The sequence below is a fragment of the Silurus aristotelis genome (genome assembly GCF_946808225.1).
Source record: "Silurus aristotelis genome assembly, chromosome: 6".
Taxonomy (NCBI): Eukaryota; Metazoa; Chordata; class Actinopteri; order Siluriformes; family Siluridae; genus Silurus; species Silurus aristotelis.
The window spans coordinates 17,715,737-17,742,701 of record NC_139579.1 but is presented as its reverse complement, the minus strand read 5'-3'; the positions used below and the strand labels follow the sequence as shown (position 1 = coordinate 17,742,701).

Sequence of the window (26,965 nt, the reverse complement as noted above, 5' to 3'; positions counted from 1 at the left end):
ACATTTCCTAGGATCATCTTTGACCAAAGTCCACCTGTGCCAAATTCAAGTGATTGGACATGATTTGAAAGATACAGTACATGCATGTCTGCATAATGTCTATCAGAACAAAAAAAGAAGAAGAAGAAGAAGAAAAAACAAGGCCAAAGAAACTGCCGGAACAGCTCAAAGACAGGACAGCACAAATCTGGGAAAGATACAAAACAATTCTGCTCATTAAATATTTTCAACTGCACAGTCGCCTCTATAATTCATAAAGGAAAGAGATTTGGACCCTTCCTAAGTGCTGAGCTGGTAAGAGACGTGACCATTTGTGAAGATAAAAGAAACTTATAGCAACCATCACTGCAAAACACTAACAATCTAAGCTTTACAGCAGAAAGGCCAGACAGAAACGTCTCATCCGTGTAAGACACATAAAAGCCCACTAGGAATTTGACCAAGGATCTTGTAATACTTACATCAGTGTGATTTATTTTCTATTTTTTATATAATTTTGCACAAATCTGGAAATTGCTTTGTCATTATGGGGCCTGGAGTGTAAATTTTCACACCATATTTATTTATCTCTATCTATCTATCTATCTATCTATCTATCTATCTATCTATCTATCTATCTATCTATCTATCTATCTATCTATCTATCTATCTATCTATCTATCTATAAAATTTTACACACCATATTTACACACCAATTTTTTTTTGCTGAGGATGGAGCCACCAGGAATGAGGAAAAGAGGAAGACCAGGGAGGAGGTTTATGGATGTGGTGAAGGAAGACATGCAGGTAGTTGGTGTGAAAGAGGCAGATGTAGAGGACAGGGGGGTATGGAGACAGATGATCCGCTGTGGCGACCCCTAATGGGAGAAGCCGAAAGAAGAAGAAGATATGGTTCACACAATATATCTTCTGAAACTCTAATGTTAGCTGTTAGCAGTTAGCAGTAACAGTTTATTTAGAATGACAGGCTTTCCTATGCTGTTATCCAAGAATTAAAAGACTAGTCAAATGAATTATGAGGGATAGTGTTCTGTAGATGTATATACCACTGGGCATATTTTAGTGTTCCTCCTGCTTACAAAACATTATTTGGATCAGGTGTGTTATAATGATTATGCCTCAAAATACCACTGCATTAAGAAGTGCTGATGGGAGTACACATGTAAAAAGAGACATTTTAAACAAATTCAGATTTGGTTATGTATTATTTATGCATAGACATATAACTTTATAGCTTTTTCCCTGACAATTGCACTAAAACCAGTATCTACCAGTATTTACTGTCTTCTTTTCTTCTCCCATGGCTTCACTTCCTTCTACTGTATGTTACATTCAAATTGGCATTACACTTTTTTTTTTCCCAAGTACATTGTGAAAACAGCATTGACCCAACATTATATTCTCAAATCTTTACAAAACATGATATTATGTAATATGACTAAAATAAGAGACATGATACATGCTTCTGGTTGCTGCTACAAATTTAGATTAGTCAGTAAAGAGCCTGTGACATCTGTGGCATGTAATATCATAGCACCTTATTCAAGAAACACTTCTATTCATGCATTAGAAAAAAAATAATAACATTATGCATATTTGAGGTTTTTGGACAATTCTTAGTACACTTGCAATCTTGTTTTTTTTGCAAGGTACCATCTTAGTACATTGCAGAATATGAATGCTAATTCCATGTGGGAAAAAAAGCTGAACTTTAACAATAAAAAAGTTTGTTGAGCACTGTGCATACTGCCCTTGTATTAATTCTATACAGTAGTGTACAGTGTATAAACCAAACCTCCTGAGTAAACTTCTGTATGGATACATTGGTATTTTACAACAAACTCTGTACTGTCCAGTTGTAAATTGTATACACATTGGACAAGTTCCAACACAAAGAGCACAGTATCACATTTTACAACCATTTTGAGAAGTATGGCAAATTGAGAAAATGCTTAACGTGTGATTATTAACTCTTTTATGTAATAGTAAGAAATTATGCCCAAAACAAGATCAAGTAACACATATAACAAACAAACAATCTTTTTGGTTGAGTGTGAAAACAGCATTACTGTGCTTTTAAATTTGATGTGGTGTAAATCTGGTATGCTTTAGATGGGGGAAAAAGTAAATAAAAAAACACAAAACTAAAAAAAAAAAAAAAAAAAAAAAGGTTCTAAAAAGTGGACTATAGTAACAACTCTCTGGCATACATACAGGCATGAATTTCTTTTCAATTGTAAAAAATTAACATAATGTAAAAAAAAAAAATAAAAAAAATGCATGTATCATATTAATATAAATCAGTTCGTTTCTTCACCAACCCATCCTCTGTGTCTGTCCTCTGTGGTTTTTAAATTGCTCTTTCTGAGGTCCTGACCTATAAGTGTCCATCTCACTTCTTTTTAGTGAATAACGAAAACCTCTTCTCCTTTTCCTTCTTGCCAGAGGAAACTTCTGAGGCAGTGGAGGTTGATGGAAGGGGCAAGGTTTGGGCATGAGATTCTGAAGATGTTGCTACTGGCTCCTCTGTCACATACTGTGCTGCCTTCTCTAGGGCCTGAATCCAGATATTCACTTCCTCCTGTGGAAGTACAATGTGAGTGGTAATATTAATAAATGACTCATTTACAATTTAGACATAAGCATCTGAAATAAAAACAGGACATTCATGGGAACACTGGGATACATGATTTAACTTTAGTGTACATTATTACATAAACAATGCTTATTTTTTGAAAATCCAATATAGAGTCTCTTAGTATGCTGTTTTTCAACTTGTCTTAGGAGAGAAGAAGAGAGTACCTCAGCAAACAATGTACATTTCCCTAATGTTAGCAAATGGTTCTTCTTTAGTTATTTTTTGTGAATCATTTAGTTGTTTCTGGAATGTTCTATTTTGACTAACAAAGTCAGCATGTGTTCCCAAACCATTCCGTATATTCGAAACCACGTCATTCGTATATGATTACATGATAACCTTAACAATGATGGAACTTTAAAGAATGAACATTTTTTATGTTATTTTCACAAAATTCTGCTCGGTTGTATTCCCAGACATGGGCAGCTTTATGTAAGTAATTACAAAAAATATATTCATACAAATTAGATTTTTGTGAAAAGGCAAAAGAACCATGAAAGTGTATTTAATATAAACAGTATAAATTCATATAAGCTATATATATATATATATTGTACGTCGCTCTGGATAATGGCGTCTGCTAAATGCTGCAAATGTAAATGTAAATAGATAGATAGATAGATAGATAGATAGATAGATAGATAGATAGATAGATAGACAGACAGACAGACAGACAGACAGACAGACAGACAGACAGACAGACAGACAGACAGACAGACAGACAGACAGACAGACAGACAGACAGACAGATAGATAGATAGATAGATAGATAGATAGATAGATAGATGGTGGCAATGCATAATCTGCCAAACAGATCAGATATCTAGTGCAAGAAAACACAGATATAAATGGCCATTATGCATGTGTGTGTACATGATGCATATTCTCTGCATTTAGTGGAATTAAAAAACATTGTGGAGAGGTTCCTCCATGTGTCGCTTCTGCTGTAAAATAAGCTTTAGGAGTAAGCTTTAAAACTGACCTCATCTCTACACTGGAACAGGTATTCACTTCCATCTCCAAGTCTATAAAGGGCAGAAAACAACAGAGGTTTTGGTTGATGTTTTATTTCAGATGGCATAACAAAGACTCTGTTTGATTAGGTTTCAAAGAAGAAATCCCATGGCACAGAGGTCATTTCTGCTACCAGTGATTCATTCACATAGCTGTATATAATTGACCTTAAAAGTTTGCATCCCTCATTGTTTTTAAATAAAAAAAACAATTTCAATGTTCATCTATTTTTTCAACTGATTTAAACTACAGTATATTATAAATGAATTGTACGATATGGCAAGATAATAGTCCTACACACAGGGCAAAAAAAAAGAGCATTTCAGTCTGTCAGAGAACAGAAATGTGAAGTTGTTTAAGGTGAATGTTATGACTGGAATGATAAAAAAGGGACCGTAGAAGAAGTTGGATGCAGTTATACAGACAAGGCATTGGTATGCTTTTAGAAAATAATATAAAATAGTGAATAAATAACACTGAACTGAGATTGCTATGCTTTCTTTCTATATAGTTATATCTAATAGTTAATGAATATTTTCTGATGTTTGTGTTTTTTTTTATTCTGGTTTGTCTTCTTCAGTCAGGATAACAAATAAGTAAACTTTTCATGCGTCATACAGCACACACAGAGTAGCTCATTACTTCTTTACTTTGGGTTAAAAATAAGCAATACTTTTAGCTATACTTACCGCAGTTTAAATACATGCTTCTTTTTCTTGTAATTGGTCAGAACCTCGCAAACAGCATTGCTGAGTGACAGTGGTTCTTCGCCATGGTACGTAACACTATGGCTAAAACTCTTTGCATCCTTGTAGGCTGAAAGCAGGCCAGATTTCAAAACGAAGTAGATGCTGTTCCAGGACCTGAAATAAGAAGATGTGATGTTGAAAGACAGCTTCATTTTGTCCTTTGAATTAAAAGCACATTTTAAATCAAGACAACACAAGTGCAGCTATGGACAGTATATTCTTCATTACCTGTTGGTTGCTTTTTTATTAGGTCCCTCCATCTCATGTTTACGTGTGAGGGTTCCTTCCAGCAGAACTGGCTGAGACTGTGTGGGCATGGCGGGAAGGGTGGCAGCATGCTCTGCTTCTCTGGTAGCCTGGGAAGATGTTGAGGGTTCCAGCTCCATAGAGCCACTTTCCTGAATATCTGACATGATGGGCACCGCTGAATCTCCTGCAGTGCTCTCTCCATGGCCTGAGCCGGGTTCTGCTGCCACCATGCCAGACTAAACACGAAAGAAAGGATTGATAAAAATGGCATTCAAAGATGTACATTAAAATGTACAAAGATGTAGGATAAAAATAGGCACGATTCCCAAACAAGCTAAATTTACTCACAAGTGACTGCTCCTCGATTGTGTCCAAACGTGAGGATTCTTCAGCGAATCCTGTGTCTTCTCTCCTAAAAGAAAAAAAATACAGGGTTAATGAAATTAGATGATAAACTGTCCATAAAAGAACCAAACGTGAATTCCATTTCACCTGCTGTCCTTTTCTTCTTCCTGTATGTACTGCTGAATTTCCAGCTGCCGCTTTCTGATTTCAAGCAGCTCAAGCTAAATCGAACGAACAAACAAAAAACATATTAATTATATGCATACCTGCTGTTACATGCACATACTCGCAGCTTTAAAGCCCTTACTGTTGTGAGGCGCTCCAATGCAGAGAATCGCTCTTCCCATGTGGCAGTGGATTTCTCAAAGGCTTCATGCCTCTTAAGCAACTTCTCTACCTCATCCACAGATCCACCCAAGTCTTTACTGGCCACATATGGTTCTTGAGCTATCAGCCAGGCTTCTGCTACAGATGCATCCCGGGAGAACTGGCACACCTCTAACACTAGGGGGAGACATTAGCAATAGTTTACGGGATTATTTACATGAAAGATAAGTAGTGAAATGTGCATGGATTTTTCAAGTTAAAACGAATGTTAAATTGAATCATTCAAAAACACGTACACAGTCTCAGCCAGTCCCATCTGTCATCCCATTTAAGCATCATTTCCTTTCTCTTTTCAATCAGCTGCATCAACTTCTCTTTAATCTACAGAACACAAATAATGCAAGTAAAAAAAAAAACTAACAAAAATTTACAAAAGTAAGAAATAAATCATTTTCTTCACTTCTATAACAGCCCCAAATATAAAATCTTAAATACTGATGAATTTGATTACCTTATCTGAGTCCCTGTGTTTCTGTGCTAGTAAGGTCCGCCCTAGCTCCACACAATCATTAAACTTTGGTCCACGAGTCTCAATCTCTGCACGGATCCCTTGGTGATACTTCATTAGCAACTCCACTGATGAAACATCTCTAAAGTTGTGCACAACACACAAACACCTTCAGAAACATGATCACAGTTCATATCATTGCTATTATTTTCTGTGCTGAACGTTCACAGCTCACCTGGGTTTCTCCTGAGTTTCGATTTGCTGGATGATGCTTTCCATCCAGGCCATTAGGTCCCTAACCATGGTGAAAAAACGGAACTTGTTTGCCGTCTCCTCAAGCTGTTTCCGTCTTCCCGCACAGGCAGCCAGAAGACCCTTCCAGGCATCTACCACCTCTTTTTCTGTTGCCTTGATGGCATCTGCTTGGATTCCAGCATACTGCGCATGTAGACGAGCTGCAGTGTCCTGGCACTGCTGTACCTATACATTCATACATACATACATACATACACATATGTATAATATTAATAACCTGTTGATGATGATATAACCAAATAATGCCTGAAAGTCTGATATTTCACAAAAAAAAGTAAATAAATCTATTAATATTGGTACGATTTTCAGGTGTTAGACATAACTGTATAGTGATTTACCTGCTTTCCAAGGGAGCTGATATCTCTTTCAAATGCAGCATGCATGCGATGGAAAGACTCTGCCTTGCTGAAATCCTCTCCCAAATCTTCCGGAAGCTCATTCTGTTTCTCCTCGATCTGGACCACCAACTCTTTGCCATCATAAAAGTATCTGGGCAACAGGAAGAATGACAAGTTTTACTTCTTTAATAAAATGCACATGAAATCATACTAATTATTTCTAGATCTTTATTGCCTGCTGGAGAAACAAAGTCGATAATAATGCATCAAGAAGTACTAAATTGAACCGTTTCGATTTTTTTACTTACTTAAACAAGTCGTAAGAAGAAGTGAGAAGCTGTGTGCGGGTGTCAATGAGTTCCAAGAGATCTGCCCAACTCTCGTTAATGCCATCCTTCCATTCAGCCAGAGTAGATGATTCGCTATGACCGGCTTCAATCAGCTCATCAATAGTGTGATTCACAGTGTCGACCCGCTCCTGTCCCACAGTCCCCGTCTCCCTTGCAAACTCCCTGAACTTATCCCTTAGAATCTACATGGCATTTAATAAGTCACATGAATTAATTATTATAATAGAAATATACATTCAAACATTGTAACATGGTAACAATTCAGGCTGTGACCTAATAATGTCTTCTTCTTACTTCTAAGTTACTTACAATACAATGTGTGTGAAGGTGTGCATGTTCAGCAGTACCGTGACATGGTCCAGGTCTTGTCCCATCTCCTGTAAAGAAGCCACCACATCACGCTCAGCAATCCACTGCTCCAGATCCTCCACCTCCCGGCTCAGAAGGAAGTGATGATAAGTATGATCAAGATATCTCCTGCGGTCCTCAGCAAGCTCCTTCAGGCCTGCGTACTGTTTGTCTACCTGACCCTGCCTCCGAATTATGGCCTCCCTGCGCAGGAAAATGTGAATTTACGACGCTACCCTTGTTAGAAGTTGTTTTACAACTGAATTGTAGCGCCAGCATACCCTTCAGGATGCTCCTCAGCAAGCATCTTCTGAGCACGGTCAGCAAGCTTCTGGATAGAATCTGCATAGTCATCAACAGCCTGCTTCAGAATCAAGTGGCGCTTTAGCAAAATCACAGCACTCTGCTCGTCCTGTAAAGAATGGAGATTATAACTAACAAGGAGAAACAAGCGGGTCGCAATGGTTTTAAATAAATCCAACAAATAACAAACAAATGCATACAAAGTTGCTCTAACATTATTTGCTATTTCGTCCTTAAAAGCTCTACCTTTGCTTTATCATCAGCAATGATGTAGAGTTCCTGTTCACCAATCCATGCTTCTGCCTCATCTGCATCATTGTAGTACTGCTGGGCATCATTAGAGGCATGTAGTCGAGCTCTGCGTTTTGCCATCTCATCTTGCAGCCTTGCCCACACCTCCTTCAACCTCTTAATTTCCTCGGACATATGTTCTGCCTCTGGGCTTCCTTCTGCATCTGCCATCATACCTTGACCCCGCTGCAGAACCTCATCCACACGTGGCTGGTGACCTTCAATCTCCTTCTGGAGGGTCTGTGTTTGGGGACATTTGGTTAATGCAAACAATAATGAAAAAATGAAGCAGTTAAATCACTGATAATAAATAATTTATGTAAAAAGTGATCACTGCAAGATCAGACTTCCCAACCTGATTCTTTTTCAGGAGAAGCTGGACTGTCTGTAGATTGTTCCCATGATCCTGTGACATGGCCATAGGCAATCTCTCTTCAAGCCATAGCTGTAGAAAAATCGAAATAAAGATATAATGACTGTTGATTCGATGACTATGAACTTCTCCTTGCAGAATTTGCACTCACTATTTCGTCTGCCACATCTCTGTAGAGCTGGTACACGGCTTTAGCTGCCTCAAGTTTGCCCTTGCGTTGAGCCAAAGGGGTAAGGAGTTGCTGGAAGTCTCTATGGACAGCCTGCAGCTCATGTTCCAGTTCGGGCTGCTCATCAGTTAGCGGAGTATGCTGCTGCTCAGCTTGCTGTAGCTCTTCTAGCTCCCGAGCTCGATCTCGCACCTGATTCTCAGTCATCTGCAGGAGTACAGGGCACACCAGTTATTCAAGACCTCTAAAGCAAAATCCAAGCATTTTTACAGTATTGTCAACATTTTTTTATCCAGTTTCAATTTCTGGTATTAAAAATTGAGCTTGTTATATATAAAATAGCACTAGTCTACGGTATGGACATCTTCTCCCAATGTCTTTATGGGTACCTCTGGTTTCCTCCCACCTCCCAAAACCATATCAGCAGATGGATTGTCTACATCCAATGGTCAGTTGTGTCAATGAGTGTGTGAATGTGAGTTTGTGGGCCACTGTGATAGACTGAAGTTCCATTTAGGCTAAGACCTTGGTTACTGAAGCTGAATGAATGCATAAATTAGAAGACATGAATAGTGAATATGTTGATGAATTTTACACTGTTGAGCACCTGGACATGTAATCTTAAATTTTTTTTATTTCTTTTAGCTAGAGTATGAGATTGGATTTTCTGCAGAACACAGTATTGATACTTCCACATTCCACAATGACAACTGTAGAGTCAAATGCGTAAGTTGCTCGACAAGCGTAATGGAACAGTGAACCACTTTGACTGGACTGCAAACTCAACAGAAAAGTGTACTTTTGGTGTTCTCACTGAATGTGTAATCCAATTAGAGCCTATGTTGTTGTATTTTGGAAGTGACATTCCAAACCACAAGCCACTATTACAAGTCGCATTTATTATTTATCTTTTATACTTTTTATATTACATTTCAATTACAGAATGTAACAGCATGCAGTAATTAAAACCATTCTTTACTTTTTATTCCCCATCAAACGCATATCGTCGTGCAAGTACAAAAGGAGTGTGAAGGGATACAATCAAGCTAAAACACTGTTAGAATTTTAGTTTGTGATATTAGTTAGCAGTTAGTAATAATTGACTGGTCTTTTGAATTTAAAAGGTTTAATTTAAAACTTCCTAGCAGACAAAAAACAAACAGCACATGCTCTAATCAAAATTAATAAGAATTTTTACCTGATGCTTCTTGATATAGATATTGGCACTTGTAAGATCGTTAACCTCCTCATCAACATCACCCTGGAGCTGCTGCTGTAAATTAGACAACCACTTCTTCAAGTCACCCAGGCTCTGTTCAAACAGTTCGGAGCGGTGTGCATCAAACAGAAGCCGAGCCTTTTCCTGTGTGGTGTTTTCCAGCTTGTTCCACAGATCATGAAGTTTTGTCAGACGTTCAGTCACAACGGGTTCAAACTCTGGTTTGGAGGCCATCAGCTCTTTACCTTCCTAAAGAGGTGTACAAGGTTTAGAAATTCCAATTGGATTTAGTTTAATAGATTTCAAGAGATTTGCAAGGTTTATGGGATGCTTAAGACGTTTATAAACCTGGTCAATTTTGTTGAGCCAATCCTTATTTGAAGCCAGTTCTGCCATGAAGGCCTGATGCTTCTGCCATTTGCTGTGCAGGTTGCGAGCCTCATCGTACGATGTGTCCTGAGCAGTCAGCATCTTCTCATTTATCCACAGAGTAAGCTGAGAAATAAGGCAGATATAGGAAAGAATGGGTTTGTAAAGTAAAGTGATTAAGAAATAATTGAAGGCTAAAGAAAAGTTATCGATATTCATTTAAATCAAATACAAAATTCCCTTACATCCTGAGTGTTCTGAAGAAAGTGTTGCAGGTCTTTATTGTCTCTGAGCTTCTCAGATACCTCATTGGCTTTGTCTTTGTTCTTCAAATATCTGTAGGTACATGCAAACACCCATTAACGCAACTTACCAGTGCATATAAACACACAACTTACAGTGAGAAAGTCTCACTATCTTCAGAGCAAAGCGCTGCTTTTCCAGATGAGCACTTTTATTACAGGATCAATACCCATCAGGACAGGCGCCCAGCTCTCACTACAGCAGACGACCTCCACTTATAGGAAAAATATAGACTTCCTCTCCACTGCCTAATGCTCTTGTCTTAGTGCTGACCCAAGAACAGTGATATTACACAGCATGTTTGAGAAATATCCCTAACACTTGATTCCAGGAGAAGAACCCATGGGCACATTCAAAGCAGTTCAGACTTGGGTTAGTTATCTCATCCTCCTCTGCACACCGGAATAATAAATATCTTAATACTTTACCAGTTTAATTAATGTGTTAGAATCAGGAAATAAGAAATCAACAAAAATTAGAACTGTAAAAATTAGAATTAAAAACCACTGACATTGCTTTTAATGCTGAATATTCAGAATGCTGTAGGAATGTTAGAATCTTAACATAGTAACAGATAAATGTGCATTGTCAGAATATACATGGTCAAATAACACTGGTCAAATAAAAGCCACAAGAGGCTTATACACACAATCAGTGAATCTGAAACGGAATATATGGTAACATTATTACAGCTTTCTGACCTGTCTTGAATTGAGTTCATTTTGTCCTTTACTTTGGTTGAGTAAAGGTTTCCACTGTCAACCAGCCTTTGACCACCATCTATTGTGTTTAATATTTTGTCCTCGTTTGCATTCATAGTGGTGACAAAGTCCTCATGCTTCTTCAAAGCCTTCTCTGCCCCATCAAGTGTGTCAGGCTGGTCCAGGTGAGCCAGAGTGTACTCCTAGTAAGTGTAAATACAAATATACAAAAGGTTTGTTGTACTTGGGCTACAGGTTTGAGCAATGTGCTAGTAAAACATGGGGATTCATGTATATTTACCTGGTTGTTCAAGATGGTTTCAGCTTGTTTTGCATCTCTTGAAAATTGTTGAAAACCCATGCCTTGGTCCAAAAAGTTCTTTCGGCTGTCCCACATTTTTTGCAGCTCATCCCAACCTTTATCTAGGCCTTTCAGCCTTTGATCCAGCTGCTGGTATTGGGCATCTTCCTCTTGGTCACGAGTGACAGCTGCTCCAGTGTCTCTAATGCTGTGATAGTCCTCTTCATGCCTATCCATATCTTGTTTAATTAAATTGTGATGACCTAGGAGTTCCTCAGCATCTGGAAGACTTGTAGGCATCTCTTCAGATGCGGTGGCCTTCTGTGTCTTGAAAAGCCAGGACTGAAAGTCATCCAGGTTCTGAAGGAAGTTTTGTAACTTGCTTACTTCACCAAGCGAGTCCTCTCTATCCTTTAGCGTTTGTTTCAACAGGTCCCAAGCCTTGTTTAGCTCTGCTTGTCGGGCCAAAATGTCAGCTGCATTTTCAGGATGGTCCTTGACAAGTTGTTGGGCCTCACCACGCAGGAAGTTCAGCTTATCCTGAATAGCAGCCAGGTCTCTTTCAATACCATAAAGTTTCCTTTGAATAGTCATGACAGCAGCAAGATCATTTCCAAGGTCCTGCGTAGACTCAATGACTCGTGTCTTGTCCCTGATCCATGCCCCAGTTTCATCACACTCAAGCCCATAGTTGTGAAGGCTGAGGGCTGAATCCACATTATGCTTCTTATATTGAACCATAGCCTTAAACTCCTCCCACCTGTGTAGGAAGGACAAGAGTTAATAATGTTATGTGAAATGAATTGATATTTAATAGGGTAACTAAATAGATCAGGTCTGGTTTGAATATCTAAAAGACTGAGAGAATGATTTTTACCTCCTATTGAGACGAGTCTGACAATCCTTCACTTCTTTGGATCGTGGGTGCCTGCTGTCCTCCAGTTGCTTGGCTGCTTTGTTGATGTCATCCACCCGTGTTTGCATGTTGCCCATTTCTTGGGTGAGGATACTTAACCTGACAACACAAGAAATGATCAACGTAAGAAAGCTGCACCACTGAAAACTGCTTACCAAAATGCCATCACACGGCTCCAGCAATGTGGAATTTGAAATGGAATGGGATGCATGTCTGTAATGCCCATATGTTCTTAAAATAAGAAGTACTAAATACCACTCCACCATGACATACTTGACACATTCCAAACAGGGTGGGCTCAAAACATGCACATACCTATTCTGAACAACCTCCAAATCTTCCAACTTCTCTGGTGTCTCTAACCCAACAAGCCATGTCTCTTTCTGGCCCATCCAGAGCTCACAGGCATCTGTTTCACTGAAAATGGTGTACAGTGCCAAAGTGTCCTCTAGTTTCTTCTTTCGCAGGTCTGAGAGAGACAAGAGCTCCATGTACATATCTCTAATGTCCTCCAGACGTCGTTGGATGTCAGGTGTGTTTTTAAGCTCGCTCGGCAGTGAATTAGCCTGTTTGGTCAAAGCATCAATAGTTGCTCCATTCTTAACTGCCTCATCACTCAGGGCACGATGCCTCTTGAGCAACCTTTGTGTGGTGTACTCCTCGTGCCCGATATCTTCAGTGCTCATCAGCCGTATGGCATCCAACAACCAGGACTTAAGATCATCAGCATCACCCTGGAATTGGAAGAAACGCTGGGTGTCCTGGAGGTTCTGTTTGCGGAACGCAGCCAGCTCCTCCAGTTGCTGCCATTGCCTCTGTACTTCATCCATGCGTTGCTGCACCTTTGGGGCACCAAAATGTTTGGCTTTCACCATCTTCTCACCATCGGCCATCACCTGCTTCAGGTGATCACGCCGAGCATCTAGCTCATCTTCAAAAGCACTGTGTTTACTCTGCAGCACCAGCACACTAGTCAGATCCTTGCCATAGTCGAGCGAGGAAAAGATGTGTTCTTTCTCACGGATCCAGCTCTCAAGTTCAGCTATCTCCCAGAAAAAGTTCCAGAGACGACGAGATTGCTGCAAACGGGCTTTGCGTTGTGCTGCAAGTGCACACAGCTCCTGATAACATAAGTCTAAATGCTGTACTCTGTCTCGAATCACTTGGGGGTCACATGGTTTGTAGCCTGATTAAAGAAATACAGAAAAGAATTAAGTAAAAATCATAATTGAAAACATGTATATTTACAAATATTTTGGTACTAATTATGCACAATAATTCCATAATGCTAATGCATGCTAATAGCATGGGAAGTGTAAAAGGAAAATAAGGTTCTACTAACTGTCTCCATTTGCAAATTTGAGAGCAGCTGCATTAGCAGTGTTCACTCTCTCTGCTTGCACAGCAATATCTGCCTCAATTAAAGCATGCTTTTGTAGAAGGTCCTCCACCTCCAACAAGTGCTTTCCAAAATCAAGAGACTGGACACGATTCTGGAAAATAAATATCAAATAAGTCGAAAAAAAACAACCTAAAGCTTGAAATTTAGAACAGAATTATTCTTTGCCAAAAAAAACAACTACACAAAGCTAAAACAACATATACATTTCAGGACACTAATCAAACCCATCTTCTACCTTCATCTCGTCCATCCAGTTAATGATGTAAAGCATTTCCTGGAAGATTCTTTGCAAGGTGAGATTCTTCTCCAGACGGCCCCTGCGAGCGCTCAGGAGCTCCTGGAGGTAGTCCCAGAGCCTCAGGATATTGTCTTTCCTTGCATTAATTCGTTTAGCATCATGGTACCTCTCTGATTCCAGCTCTTTAGACAAGGCCACAAGGGATTGTACACGCTCCGCATACGCAGCAATGTCTGTCTCAATGGCATCATGCTTTTTCTTTGCTGCCTCTACTGCTGGTAGGTCATATCCAAAATTATCCTACAATGTAAATAAAAATGCATGTATATTACTTATTATAAGATTGTGACATGTGAATACAATAGATAAAAAACATTGTTCCAAAGCATTAAGGCAAGACAGTTTACCTGTGCTACCAATTTCTGGTTTTCAAGCAACCAGGTCTCTCTCATGGCAGCTTTCCTGTCAAAGCGACGCACCATTTGTTCAAGCTTTTCTTGCCTAATAAGCTCATCTCTAAGCACCCGCTCTCGCTCATGTTCCGCCCGCTCCAATCGCGCCCATGCCTGGGATGAGATATTACAAAATGTAACATAATATATTTCATGTTAATTATATATACTTTAAAATGATTGGAAATAGTAATATTTATACAGAGGTGGATTTCATTATTCTCCTCAGATCAAAATGGTAGCCCAGGAGTTAAAATGTTGGACTTTGAAAATAGTGCATTCAAATTCCAGCATTACCAAGCTGCCACTGCTGGCCCTTTATACATAATCCTTAACCCTTATCTGTTCACTTGTATAAATGTCTAACTGTCTGCCAAATAATGTAAATGTCTCACCCTGTTGATGTCTGCCACCAGTGCGCCCTCTTTAGGTGTGTAAACCTTCTGATTGTTGGCCCTCATCCTGCTCTGGATTGTGAAAAGGTGAACCTCCAGATTTCCCTTCTCCTGGAATCTTTTATAGATATTGGAATCAAATGTAAGATATTTAAACTTCATTGCTGGGGTCAATTTATGAACATAAATATATATACAGTAAACAGTGTCCCCCGGGACTCGCGGGGGTTACGTTCTAAGACCCCCACGAGTTCTGAAAATCCGTGTATTTTAGACGCAACCCCGCAGCCCCTATGGTACCTTAGTGAATTTATCTGGACATTATGTCACTTTAAAACAATAATGTGTTTTAAAAAAATTTATGAAATTTGTCAGTGAATACATTGTTGAAAATGTTATTCCTGACGTTCCTGAAAATTCATCCCGCTGCGGATTCCCGCGAATTGTAGATAATCCGCAACTTGCTGTTAGTTAGGTTCCAAATGAGAACCCGCTAATTTTCCGAACCGCAAGTTCTGAACCGCAAATTTTCTGGGGTTCACTGTAATATATATATATATATATATATATATATATATATATATATATATATATATATATATATATATATATATAAAATTATTATAAATCAATCTCATTTTTGTTTTTACTTTGGAGGCTTCTCCACAGTATAGTATGAGTTAAAAGCTTGTAATTGTTGCTGAACTCCATTTAGAGAATTTGCAAGTTTGCGGTTGTTCAGGATAATGATGGTCTGCTCAATCCATGTTAACAGGTCTGAGGAAAGCGTCTCATACATCTTAATCATCTTCTCTATGTCGATGGCATTATCCAGCACCTGGAGAACAACATGTCTTTTCAGTGCAGGTTTCATACAGAGAAAAGCAAACATAAATAAATAAATAATTGAAAAATAGAACAACTTGTACCTTCCCAACCCGCTTGCCTTCAACTGCCAGAGCTTTCATCTTGGAAAAGTAGTGATAGAAAGCAACAACATAAGTGATAATGGACTTCTCATCTGGGTTCTCGGTAAACACATCTGCAATTCACAGAGCACACAGAGATGAACTCTTTCAACAAAATCAAGGTAAAATAAATGTTTGTTTGCATTAAGTGTGCATGGTATAAAAATATTTTCTTGCCTTCTGGGTCCAGGAGCTTGGTGACTCCAAGATTTCTCTCAGCTACATTGAAAGCTTGCTGAAGATTGTGAGTTGGATTGGATCTCTGCAAGTTGCCGTAGTCAACCAGATCTGACCTAAATAAATAAAAGATTAAAGAATAAAAGAAATTCAAGAAATCGAACGTGTTTTTTTTTTGGCAGTATTTAATTAGCTTGCTTTTTTTTTTTTTTTCCTGCACCTGTGTTTGTGTATAAGGGCATTGAAAGCTAAGCCATCCTTCCAGCTTGTGGTGAAGTTGGTGATATTTACATTGGGATACCTAAGAACCAAACAAAGAACCAAATTAAAACCCATATGATATTGTATATGGCAAATGATATCCTGATAGCATCGACATGATGAATAACATTTACCCAGCAGTCTTCATTTGACACCAAAGCAACAAGGCGTCTTTAGCGGACCGTGTCTCCTGCTTCCCCGTCTTGTCCACTTGTCCTACCTCTACTACAATGTCTTGAATCTGCGAGAAAGACAGATAGGTATAAGCTGGTAAATGGAATTACATTTGGCATATATGTAAATGATTTCATGCTATTTATATTTTTTTGTCATTTACACTGAGTGATCAAACTAGTCAATTATCTAATACATTCCTCCCGTTGGTGCTAAAAATGGTCATGCTCTTATTTATATTTCCTTTTTTTTGTAGCAAGGTTAAACACATGGGGGGAAAAGTAATCTACTTCTCGTTCTCCATGTTCCTTTTCTTCCATGTGGAGGGATTAAATTTGTAGCAGATCGTATTGTTTGAAATAGCCGAGCTAAAAATACACTGGCTGTCAAATGTAGTGATTAAAAATAAATACAACCCTGTTATCTATCAGTTCAAATGCAAATGTTTTGTTGCCATGAAACCAAATTTAAACGCATAAAAGGTGTCTTGGCAAACTGCTGTTTAAATGGTGAGACATTTTGAGATTGCTTCAATGTATTCTTTAAGCAACATGTTATTCATCGATATAAAAGCACTTTAATTTAAAACTTGTGTTAGTTAGCTCACCTGGAAGCGAAGAATGATAGTCCAAATGAGCCCCAGGATAAGACGATGATTTCCATCTACAATATCATGTGACCCCATGTTCTCCAAATGAACCCTCTGCTCCCTTAGAAACTGCAGGGCCTTGTCTACATTCTCCAAGCAGTGAATCCTCATTCGACCTTTAGTGGGCTTGGGCTAGAAAAATACACAAAGAGGCTACAGGATGCTGAATGATAACTGTGTATATCTCTTCACAGTAACCTTTTATTCACTTCAGCCTTGTTGTATCAGCAAATACTTACCAGCCTTTCACCAGACAGAACCTCAAGTAGTTTGATGAGCATCTTCCCATCCCGCAGATCTAGATAGAGATCTGAGATACGACAACTGACTCGAGCCAAGATGGAGTTCACCCATTTTGTGAAAGTCTTCTTTTGCACAGCTTCTCGCTCATCTGGTAGGCAAAGTGAGGGGAAATGATTTAGCTAACTTAGCTAGACTAAAAGTGCTTACTTAGTTTTTTCCCCCTATGTCCATATGTTTACTTTTGACATAGATTTATGACTTTGCGGCCTTAACAATACCGTACACACCAATACTATGTGCTGAGGAATATGTATTTGCGCTAAAATGGAATGTGCACGTAGGTGTAGGTTTTGACTTCCCATGTGACATATTACATTTTTCTGGTTTTAGCTTTTATGAAATAAGTGGACCACAGGGTTTCCAAACAGAACAAGAGATAAAATGCATAAAACAAATACAATAACCATGGAAATTTTTACAAATACTATGAGTTTGACACCTAAAATCTAGAATTTGCAGTATTTGTAATGCTCTTTTTATTTTTCAGCACCATGGTTCTCTGGGTCCTTTCAAACAAGGTCTTAAATGAAACCGCATCATTAATAAGTGTTTATAAATGATTTAGGTTTCATGAAATCTGTCTGTCTGGCAGCAGATAGAGCGAGAGAAAGAGAGAGAAATAGAGAGAGAGAGAGAGAGAGAGAGAGAGAGAGAGAGAGAGAGAGAGAGAGAGAGAGAGAGAGAGAGAGAGAAATAGAGAGAGAGAGAGAGAGAGAAATAGAGAGAGAGAGAGAGAGAGAGAGAGAGAGAGAAATAGAGAGAGAGAGAGAGAGAGAGAGAGAGAGAGAGAGAGAGAGAGAGAGAGAGAGAGAGAGCATTTAATGCAGAAAAAATGGCATTTGGATGGAAAACATTAAAGCAGGGTTCAGGGCCTGAGAGTAAGAAACAGCGCTTTTAAGCGTATCCTCTCTGAGACCCATGAGACAGTATCCTACCCCCTTTTATCTCTGTAGTGCACAGTGCACAAACATTGTCTAACTGTATTAGGACCATACGTCACTCTTATTCCAAAAACAACAACAAAAAAACTTTTTACACAAATAAAATGATAGTACTGAAAAAATCCTAATAGCCAATGGGGAATACAAACCATATCAAACACTGATCACCAACACCTCAAGTTACAACAATTTAAAAAAAGCAAACATTATGGTATTACTTACTTCAATATGTAGAAATGAACACCACAGTGTCCAAATCGTGGGATTTCAAACCTTAAAATTACATTTACTCCAAGATAAAAAACAATAGTATCATTTTTAAATGCTAACTACCTTACTGTAAACATGTAACTAAGTAAACATGGCTTATGTTTGTTTTGTTTTTTGTTTCTTTCACCGCTCAGCCGCTGCGAATTGCACTGTTCTGGCTGTTCTCACCTGCTTGAATCCTAGCATGGAGGATACAAACTATCAGATGCCATCAGCTTATCAGAAGGAGGCTAAATTTTGCTCAGCTTCTCGTGGCTCGGGCTCAAATCTCCTCTTGAGCTCTAGCGACAGGCCAATGAATTATTTATACTGATGGATTTTCCTTGTACCGACCAAGCCTGTGTTTTGCACTACAGTCAGCGTTTGCTGTAAGGCCATTCAGAAAATTTATTGGGGCCTATCACTAAATGCTAACTCGTAGTTAACTGAGTGAAATGGTAAAATGTGCAACAGGGTGAATGGAGGTCACAGTATAGTCGACATTCGACAAAAATGATCTGAGGATGGAGAGAAGTTGAATAGAGAAGTGGAAAAAAACAGGAAGGCTGAAACACAATCTACCTTTTATGCCAAGTCCAAAAAGGAAACTGCCATCATTAGCTCATCGTTATGTGCAGAATGAACAACAACCATATACATAAATTCACTTAGAGATATAAAATAAAGACCCTAAGCTACCAAAACCATACTTGTACTGGCTACTAGTTAGGTATCGTTAGCTTTAATTAATGACAGGTTTTCCTAAATTTCTTTTTTTTTTTTTTTTAAAACGCTTGTCTGGAATGCATCAGAAATTATTAACACGATTTAAACACAGCATAAATACAAGAAATAGTTTCTAAGCAGTAAGTAGACGTGGGAATTAACAAATTACAATTATCGTCATGAAATGGATCTAAATTCTGAACAAATCGAAACTCCCCATCATTGTAATCTGTTATGAAAACTTTCCGATTTATCAAGGCAGTTAATATTGTGACAGCAATCTATTCGCCCTCAGCTCGCTTGCAACATTGAAGTTATTTTAAAAGCTAGCATTAAACAGATTAGGAATAATGCTAGTTGGCTGATACCCTAATAGCTAAAACAAGTGTCTGAGTTAAGATTAATGCCTTTTGTTAACTTTTACTTTCATACAGTACATTTAAAAGGTTACTGAACTACTTGAACTTGAGATTAAGACCTTACACACAAGCTGTACTTGTACTGGTCAACTTTTATCAGACTAGTGAGTTTTTGCATTTTTACTTCAGTAAACAATTTGGGTGATAGAACCTGTTTAGGGGTGTTTAATATCACTAAATCCAAATGCAATAATAAACATTTAAACAGATGCAATTGAACTCTCAGCCTCTTTCTACAAAAACAATTAAATTAAATGACAAGAAACTGAGGTGTAAAATAAACTTTTCAAAAATCTTCTGTATTTTATTAAAACAATGTAGAAATTCAATGTTGGGAAAAATGTAAGTCACTTTATAAAAATATCGTGTTCTCGTTCTTCTTCTTGTTCTTCTTCTTCTTCTTATTTTGATATTGTATAATCTAACCCCTATTTTGAATATATATTGTAATATTTAGAAATAAAAAATTTTGACCAGCATTGAATAATATTATAGTATTAAAATACCATCACTATTTCCTTAATTAAACATAGTGTGCCAGCCCACTGTGCTCCCACCATTTGATTAAATATTTCTTGTAAACGCAGTAATGTGAACAATCACTTACCAAGCACAACAAATTTTGTCCTCTACAAAAACCACCACAAACAAACTCACTTAACTAACGAATGTAAAAGGGACACGGGGAGGCTGGACATGGCAGGGGACGTACCAGCCGTTTCAGGAAGGAAGAGAGGGTCAGAGGATACAGCCAAAAGAGAACTCTACCTTGAAGCTGTCTGAACCTGCCATCTAAAACGGAGTTGAAGCAGATGTTGGAGGTGCTGTGACTTAGCCAGCGGGAGCGTTTCATACTCTGCGAAGAAGATGATGAGGAGGAAGAAGGTTTCTGCGGAGGTGAGGGTCGGGAAAGTCGCGAAGTGTAGGAGAATGAGGAAGAGGAGGAGGAAGAGGAGGAGGAGGCAGAGACAGTCAAGGGGGCTTGGGTTGGTGGAATGCCCCGTAAAGTGCTCTTCCTCTCAGGCAGTTTTTTGGGTTCATGCTTGTTGTGTCCGTTAGTCTTGGGCGCTGCCTTGTTCTCGCCACTTTGAACTCTGGACACAGGCGGCGTGCTCCTGCTTCTGGTGGCTTGAGTGCTGATGCGGATAGGAAGTTCTTTTCTTGAGGAATAGGCACTGGAGCGGATTGAAGTGACCTCCCTGCTGGTCTTCAGGCTGAGCTTTACCTCTGGCAGCTGGCTCTGACTTACAGGCATTGTGCAACACAGACCGCTGCTCATCATCAGCCAGCACTGAATACACCCCTGCAGGTCAGCTTGACAAATGCAAAGTCTATCGCTTCCTCTCTCCTGTCTTCGAGTCCTCCTCCTCCTCTCCCTTTCTCTTTCCCTCCCTCTCTCCCTCCCTTTTTCCCTCCCCTGTTTTGTTACTCTCAGCTAGTGAAAGGAGCAGCTAGTCCAACTCATATATATCTAGTGCATCTTCGCTCACTTCCTTCTTTGCACAAACACATGATGTCATCATACAGGGAAGTATGTGGTTGCATACTTTGGAAATTATTCATTAATATAGGTTTCTCAAAACACATATTTACGAACGAAAAAGTGCACAAACTACATGTTTGCAGGAATGTCTAAAAGCACAACCAATAAAAATAGTATGCAAGCATGCAGAAAGATAAACATCATGTTTAGAAAGCTATAACTAATGCCAAACTAAGCACATGTATATTTACATTTGTAATGCAAAATATATTTACAACCTGAAATACAGTCGTCTGTTGGCTTGTTGTAAAATGTTGTCTAATCACAATCACTAAAGAACATACCTCTCTCTAAGCCTGTCTGCGTGGTGTCTAGCTTGCTCTTTGTCAGGAAACTCTAATTGCATTAGAAAAAGATCACTGCACATGCTGAGTACATTACAGCAGCGCTCTACTGCAGCAGCATATCTGGACCTTAAAGCCACAGACTAGGAAAGATTAAAACATTTTAAAAAGTCTGTCCTTCCAAAACATGAAAACCTCTTACACTGTCATGAGATTCGAGCAATATACAATTCCTACAAATTTACAGAAGTTTCTATTAAAGAATGTGCATAATTTTCATTTAAATGGGAGGTGGGGACTATTACTGGGACCACTGGGTTCACCACAAATCAAACCAGGTTAAAGCGGTTACTAAAGATGAATAAATGTATGAACAAATGACATTTGAATTATAATTACAACCTACATTGCCACCTGCAAATTAAATATGCTCATTATGGGAATATAGAGTAGAGAAGAATAGACGCAGAAACGCAGAAACAAAATTATGGGCTAATGCAAATTAAAAATACATAATACATTCTTCCTCTGTGCGTGTGCGTGTGTGTGTGTGTGTGTGTGTGTGTGTGTGTGTGTGTGTGTGTGTGTGTGTGTGTGTCTTGAACACTTGCAAGAACCAAAACTCTGGCTATTCACACAGAGCTATTTTAAGGTTCAGAGCAGCAAGGCCACAGGTGTAGCAGCAATGACATGCTCTCATTGCTTTGAGCCTCGGACACAGACAGGCAGGGCAGCTGTCCAGCTCTATCACACTAAAGAACGCTGAGCATGTAGCAGAGATCTGAGCTCGCTGGGTGGAAAAGCGAAGGGGGAGGAAATGAGAATGTGTGGAACGAGTTCGGTTGCCGGGGTTCAGGCTTGTCTTTTAGCTTTTTTGGTCTTAGAGGCATAAATTGTATTAAACGGCACTTTAGGTCACATTGTACAAAACTCACCGGCAAGAGCTTTAATGCGTGAACGCTCGAAGCGGCGAGCAGTGCTGTGGTCATTGTCGAGCTCCTCCTCAGACAACTCAAAACGAGTGTTGATACGGCTGTACTGCTGCGTGATGTCGACATTGTCAAAATCTGTGGTGGAGGTCATGGCTGCTGGAGGTGGGGCAGAGGGGCCAGAAGACCTCAGAGCAATGTGGAAGGGGGTAACAGATGACCTAAAAAGACAGATGACACCAATTCATTTTTTTTCTGCCAACCAGCAGGGTTAAAAACATTGAGTATACCCATCAGATAACATGCTGAAGATTACTCTACATTGTCTTACCCTGATATCTTTTATTAAACACATAAATAATTGACATTTTATTCAGCAACAAATCAAGAAACCACTACAGAATCATAAAACAATTTATGACTTATTAAGATATTTAATATTCAGTCAAACCATTGTGTTTTTCAAGTACTGCCGAATGTGTAAAATCTCCTAAAATTACTGCAAAAAAAAACAACAAAGCATCTGAGCAACACATAATTGTGCGTTTCACATTAACTGTTAAACACTGGTATTTGAATAGGCAAGCTTTTTTAGAGTACGTGCATGTACCTCTGTGGCGTGATGGCTGAAGGTATGGGGCTAAGATAGCTCTATCTTCCAGAGGCATGCTGCTTTTTCCTACCCTTATCACCCAACACAGGGGCTGGGCAACCCCTCTAAGTGCAAAATAACACAGAATTCTACTGACATCTTCATCAAATACAGTAGCTACTATGAGTTTATGGCTAATGGACAAGAGTGCATATTTCATGATTCAGCCATGTGTAAAATCTTGACTCAGTCATTTCTGTAAACCTTAGAGTGGCTTCAGATTACAGACTCATTCTTTAGGTCTTTTTGAGGCAGATACACTACAAAGACTGGCCTTAGCCCCCAAAAGTATTTGGACACTTAAGCCACACTTATTAATGCATGAATTTCACTGTATTAGAAAACATGAAAAACCAAGCGGCATCAATAGAAATAAATAAATAAATAAAAGCACACTTTCAAGCAAAACCTTACCCAAACATAATCATTGAAGCCTCTTCAGTTAATTCGTATGTGATAATGTGGTATGATGTGATAAACTCCACCATATGTTTACCTTGGTCAAGACACCTGCGTGAACTAAAAGGTAACCGACAACACAAATCCATTATGAAAACTCTTGGGACTAGGAGGTTTAAACTATTAGTAAAAAACAGCAAAAAAAAAAAAAAAAAGGAAGAAAGTTTTAGGGAAAGACCTAAAATCATTATAGCTAATTCTGAATAAGAGAAAAAAAAACCTTCCTTCACAGTTACTACTGTATTACTGTGTAAAAGAATATTCAAATAAAACACAGGCAGCATACAGCAAGAACACCATCCGTCTGGACAGGATCCCGGGCAGGAAAATCCTTAAAAAATTGTTCCAACAATAAATACATGGATTGCTATCGACATTTTTCTATAGTTATTAAAGGATCATTGAGTGTTAGTACTGTACAGATGAAGATGAGTGTGTGTACTCTACAGCACAGTTGTAAAAGTCTGGAGCTGGTTTTATCTATAGTTGTAATGGTGACCTTGTGCTTAAAAGAATATCTTGCCAAAGAAAAACTGTACGTCATACAGTGGCCTAAACCCTATAGAGGCCTATAGAGACTGTTGATCATCTAGTGTGGACTTGGATGAAATGTCACCCTAACTGTTACAAAAACTGATTAAAAAAATTGAAATCGGCAAGAAGTTCTATAGAGCTATGGCTAATTACTGAAGTACTGTAACCTATGTTTGAGTGTATAAATACTATTTTTTTCTGTTTTTGGGGAAAGGGATAGCTCAGTGGTTAAGATGTGTGCCTTCTGATCAAAGGGTTGTGATTTCAAATCCCATCACCATTAAGCACTACTGGGCCCTTGGGCAAGGCCCTTAACTCTCAACTGCTCAGTTGCATGAATAAAATAATTGCTCTGGATAAGGGCATCTGCCAAATGCTGTAAATGTCATGTTTTTGTCACTTTCTATTATTTATTCTATTTCAAACATCTTTTTTGTGGACATGTTTCGCTTGAATATTTTTGCTTGTTCAATGTTTCTTAAATATATTCCAGAGTTTATTAAAGTTCACACCAAAAGTGTGGCTAAACTGTTCAGACAAATTCTGGATCACAGTATATGTGGCCAAGCACTTCAACAGTTTTCAAAATCACAAAATAAATGATGCTTAATGATAATGAGAGTAAGGTTATCGCTTCCACTTATGATCGCATTGAATCATGGCACAATCATCATGTAGCTATCAAATAAAACAAGAAGAAAGTGAACAAGAAGAGGCCCGGGTAAAGGAGGAGCGCTTCTTTCGCTCGCTGCTCTGTATCAGGACGTTGCAGAGTGGATGTTATCAGAGAATAACGTGCCCTCCCTCAGTGGGAATCCCCTTATCACAGCCTACAGGGTCTACTCATGCTCCATCAGCCTGCTCTCTGCAGCGCCTACTTACGTTTATGGTCACGGCATGCGACATAGCTCCTGTTATCTAGATAGGGAAAGACAGTCTAATGTCCTCACATACAAAATGTTATAGTAATTGAATATAAATGTAATGCTATTTTAACTTCGAAATGGATATTGATTTAGATTTCATTGATTTGCTGCCCTGGATATTAAACTTGAGAGTTGAGCTGGCTGATATTTCGATCATACCAAGAGAGCTGTCGTACACTAGCTATGAAGCAAGAGGGTGTAGTGGAATATTTCTGACGTGCGTGATGATGAAGTAGCGAAACTAGAGACAGGCGTGGTTTGGATGTCCTCGTGTGCTGTGGTATGAAGAACTACAGTACAACCTGGCAATGAGTGCTCTGTTTTTTTTTTTCTTCAAAAAGTGTCGCTCATTTTGATCTTAGTGCCATGATGTTAGGAAATAAAACAAATTATGAAAGAGTGCTAACAAAAATGATATCATACATGGAAAAATATTTTCCAAACACGACTTTGCAATGCGATTGTGATTAAAACCTTTAATACTTTCAGGACCTAAGACAGGCTTAGCAGCTACATGCATTTCTTTTTATTCATTTCGCTATTGCTAATGAATCATTTATAATAAAAGTGTGTTGCAAAAAGGTTGGAAGTGGGAACCCGAAATGGAGCGAACCAATGTCCATGGTATATCAAAATAGAAGTCAACAGGTTGTTAATACAATTAAATGGAGATTGAAGCTCTATGACGTGTGCAGAAGACAGTCCTTATATGGGGACAGTTTAACTAATTTCTTTGTCGTTTAAAAGCTTGATGATAAAGCAGGGCTGTTTTATGTTCGCCGATAACGTGAAGCCACACTGTTTATTTAATAGACAGTGTGTGTATGTGTTTAAGTGACAGAGAGAGAGAAAGAGAGAGAGAGAGAGAGAGAGAGAGAGAGAGAGAGAGAGAGAGAGAGAGAGAGAGAGAGAGAGAGAGAGAGAGAGAGAGAGAGAGAGGAAGAGAGAAAGAGAAAGAGAACAGCTTTCTGAGCACGTTTCTGCCCTCCTGCTGTTATACTTTACACTTACAAATTCATTAAAATATAAATGTAGAAAAAGATCAGATGCTTATAATGTTAAATAGACCAACTAAACCTTTGTCAACCAGCAAATAACATCTGCAATAGACTTTCCATTATGCACTGTCTCTCAGATTACACACAGAAAACAATATCTCCTTCTTCATGTTCAACCATCAGCATTATTAACAACTACAAATAGAATACAGAGTACATAGTGTAACATTTCATAAAAACAAATTATGTGACCTTTCTCCAGCCTTTATTAGAAGTGTTGGATATTAAATTTAAAGTAGTCAATTTTCTTGACTTATATGTTTTCAAGTTGAGTTTGTTCACTTTTTAAGACAGAAGGTCAACTTTTGTGAACTTTAACCAAATGTCTAACAGTGAACCACTGTACAGACTATGGCACAACACACTTTTTATTCCAAACAATAAACCTCAGAATGAGACAATATTTAATAATGCAAATGATAAACACTAAAAAAAAAAAATTAAACTTACCAATGGAGGTGTTGATGCTATTGGTAATTTCCTCTTCAGTGTACAGTTGAAAGGGAATCTGTAGTTTGTGTGTGTGTGTGTGTGTGTGTGTGTGTGTGTGTGTGTGTGTGTGTTACAATCCGAGGTGAGGCGCTGAGGCCGGGGACAGCGACATGGGGACTGAGTGCAGCTCCGCGCGCGCGTCCCGCCCTAACGGTTAAAAATAAAGCGCGCCTCGCAGCGCACAGCGCAGGACCCACATTCCTGCTGAACACCACTGCCTTTAAATGGCACATGCACTGAGAAAGGAGCTGCTCACTCCCACCAAGTGTGTGTTTACGCCTTCACACGTACATACACACACACACACACACACGCACACACACACACACAGTCCGCACAAAAGTGTTTCCATGAACCTCGAATGCCTCTTGATCCCGGTGGTGTTTTTAGTGGATGACATTCCCTTAAGGGAATAACATATAACATACACACAGCAAAATATAACATGTACATATATGAATAACATATATCAAAATCTCCCTGAGGGAATGTCACATGTGATATAAGCAATACAACACATTTTTATAACTGAAACAATATTAGATTATGATTGAGTAACATATGATTGCATGAAGGGAAAAAAACATCAAATGTGTATTACACGTGAA

At 38.7% G+C, this 26,965-nt stretch overlaps 1 protein-coding gene across 2 annotated transcripts; it reads right to left on the bottom strand.

Annotated features, from left to right (window-relative positions):
* Window positions 1-1,186: 1,186 nt before the first annotated feature.
* On the bottom strand, window positions 1,187-26,606 carry sptb (spectrin, beta, erythrocytic). Of its 2 annotated transcripts, XM_083543543.1 has the most exons (37): window positions 26,316-26,606; window positions 22,243-22,457; window positions 17,082-17,233; window positions 16,801-16,974; window positions 16,154-16,260; window positions 15,979-16,059; window positions 15,759-15,874; window positions 15,543-15,655; window positions 15,264-15,451; window positions 14,614-14,731; window positions 14,174-14,332; window positions 13,764-14,066; window positions 13,469-13,619; window positions 12,442-13,312; window positions 12,088-12,225; window positions 11,211-11,970; window positions 10,910-11,112; window positions 10,151-10,241; window positions 9,885-10,031; window positions 9,516-9,785; window positions 8,300-8,524; window positions 8,131-8,220; window positions 7,731-8,015; window positions 7,463-7,593; window positions 7,181-7,385; window positions 6,792-7,015; window positions 6,484-6,634; window positions 6,066-6,310; window positions 5,834-5,972; window positions 5,619-5,703; window positions 5,303-5,499; window positions 5,143-5,216; window positions 4,999-5,062; window positions 4,630-4,886; window positions 4,342-4,515; window positions 3,621-3,663; window positions 1,187-2,581 (listed from the first exon to the last, which is right to left on the bottom strand). In XM_083543543.1, the coding sequence occupies exons 2-37, from the start codon at window positions 22,388-22,390 to the stop codon at window positions 2,393-2,395; spliced, it is 7,068 nt and encodes a 2,355-aa protein (XP_083399669.1). In that variant the 5' UTR covers window positions 22,391-22,457; window positions 26,316-26,606; the 3' UTR covers window positions 1,187-2,392. The 2 variants fall into 2 exon arrangements, with proteins under 2 accessions (XP_083399669.1, XP_083399670.1); XM_083543544.1 differs by lacking the exons at window positions 22,243-22,457; window positions 26,316-26,606 and adding an exon at window positions 20,249-20,819.
* Window positions 26,607-26,965: the final 359 nt, after the last annotated feature.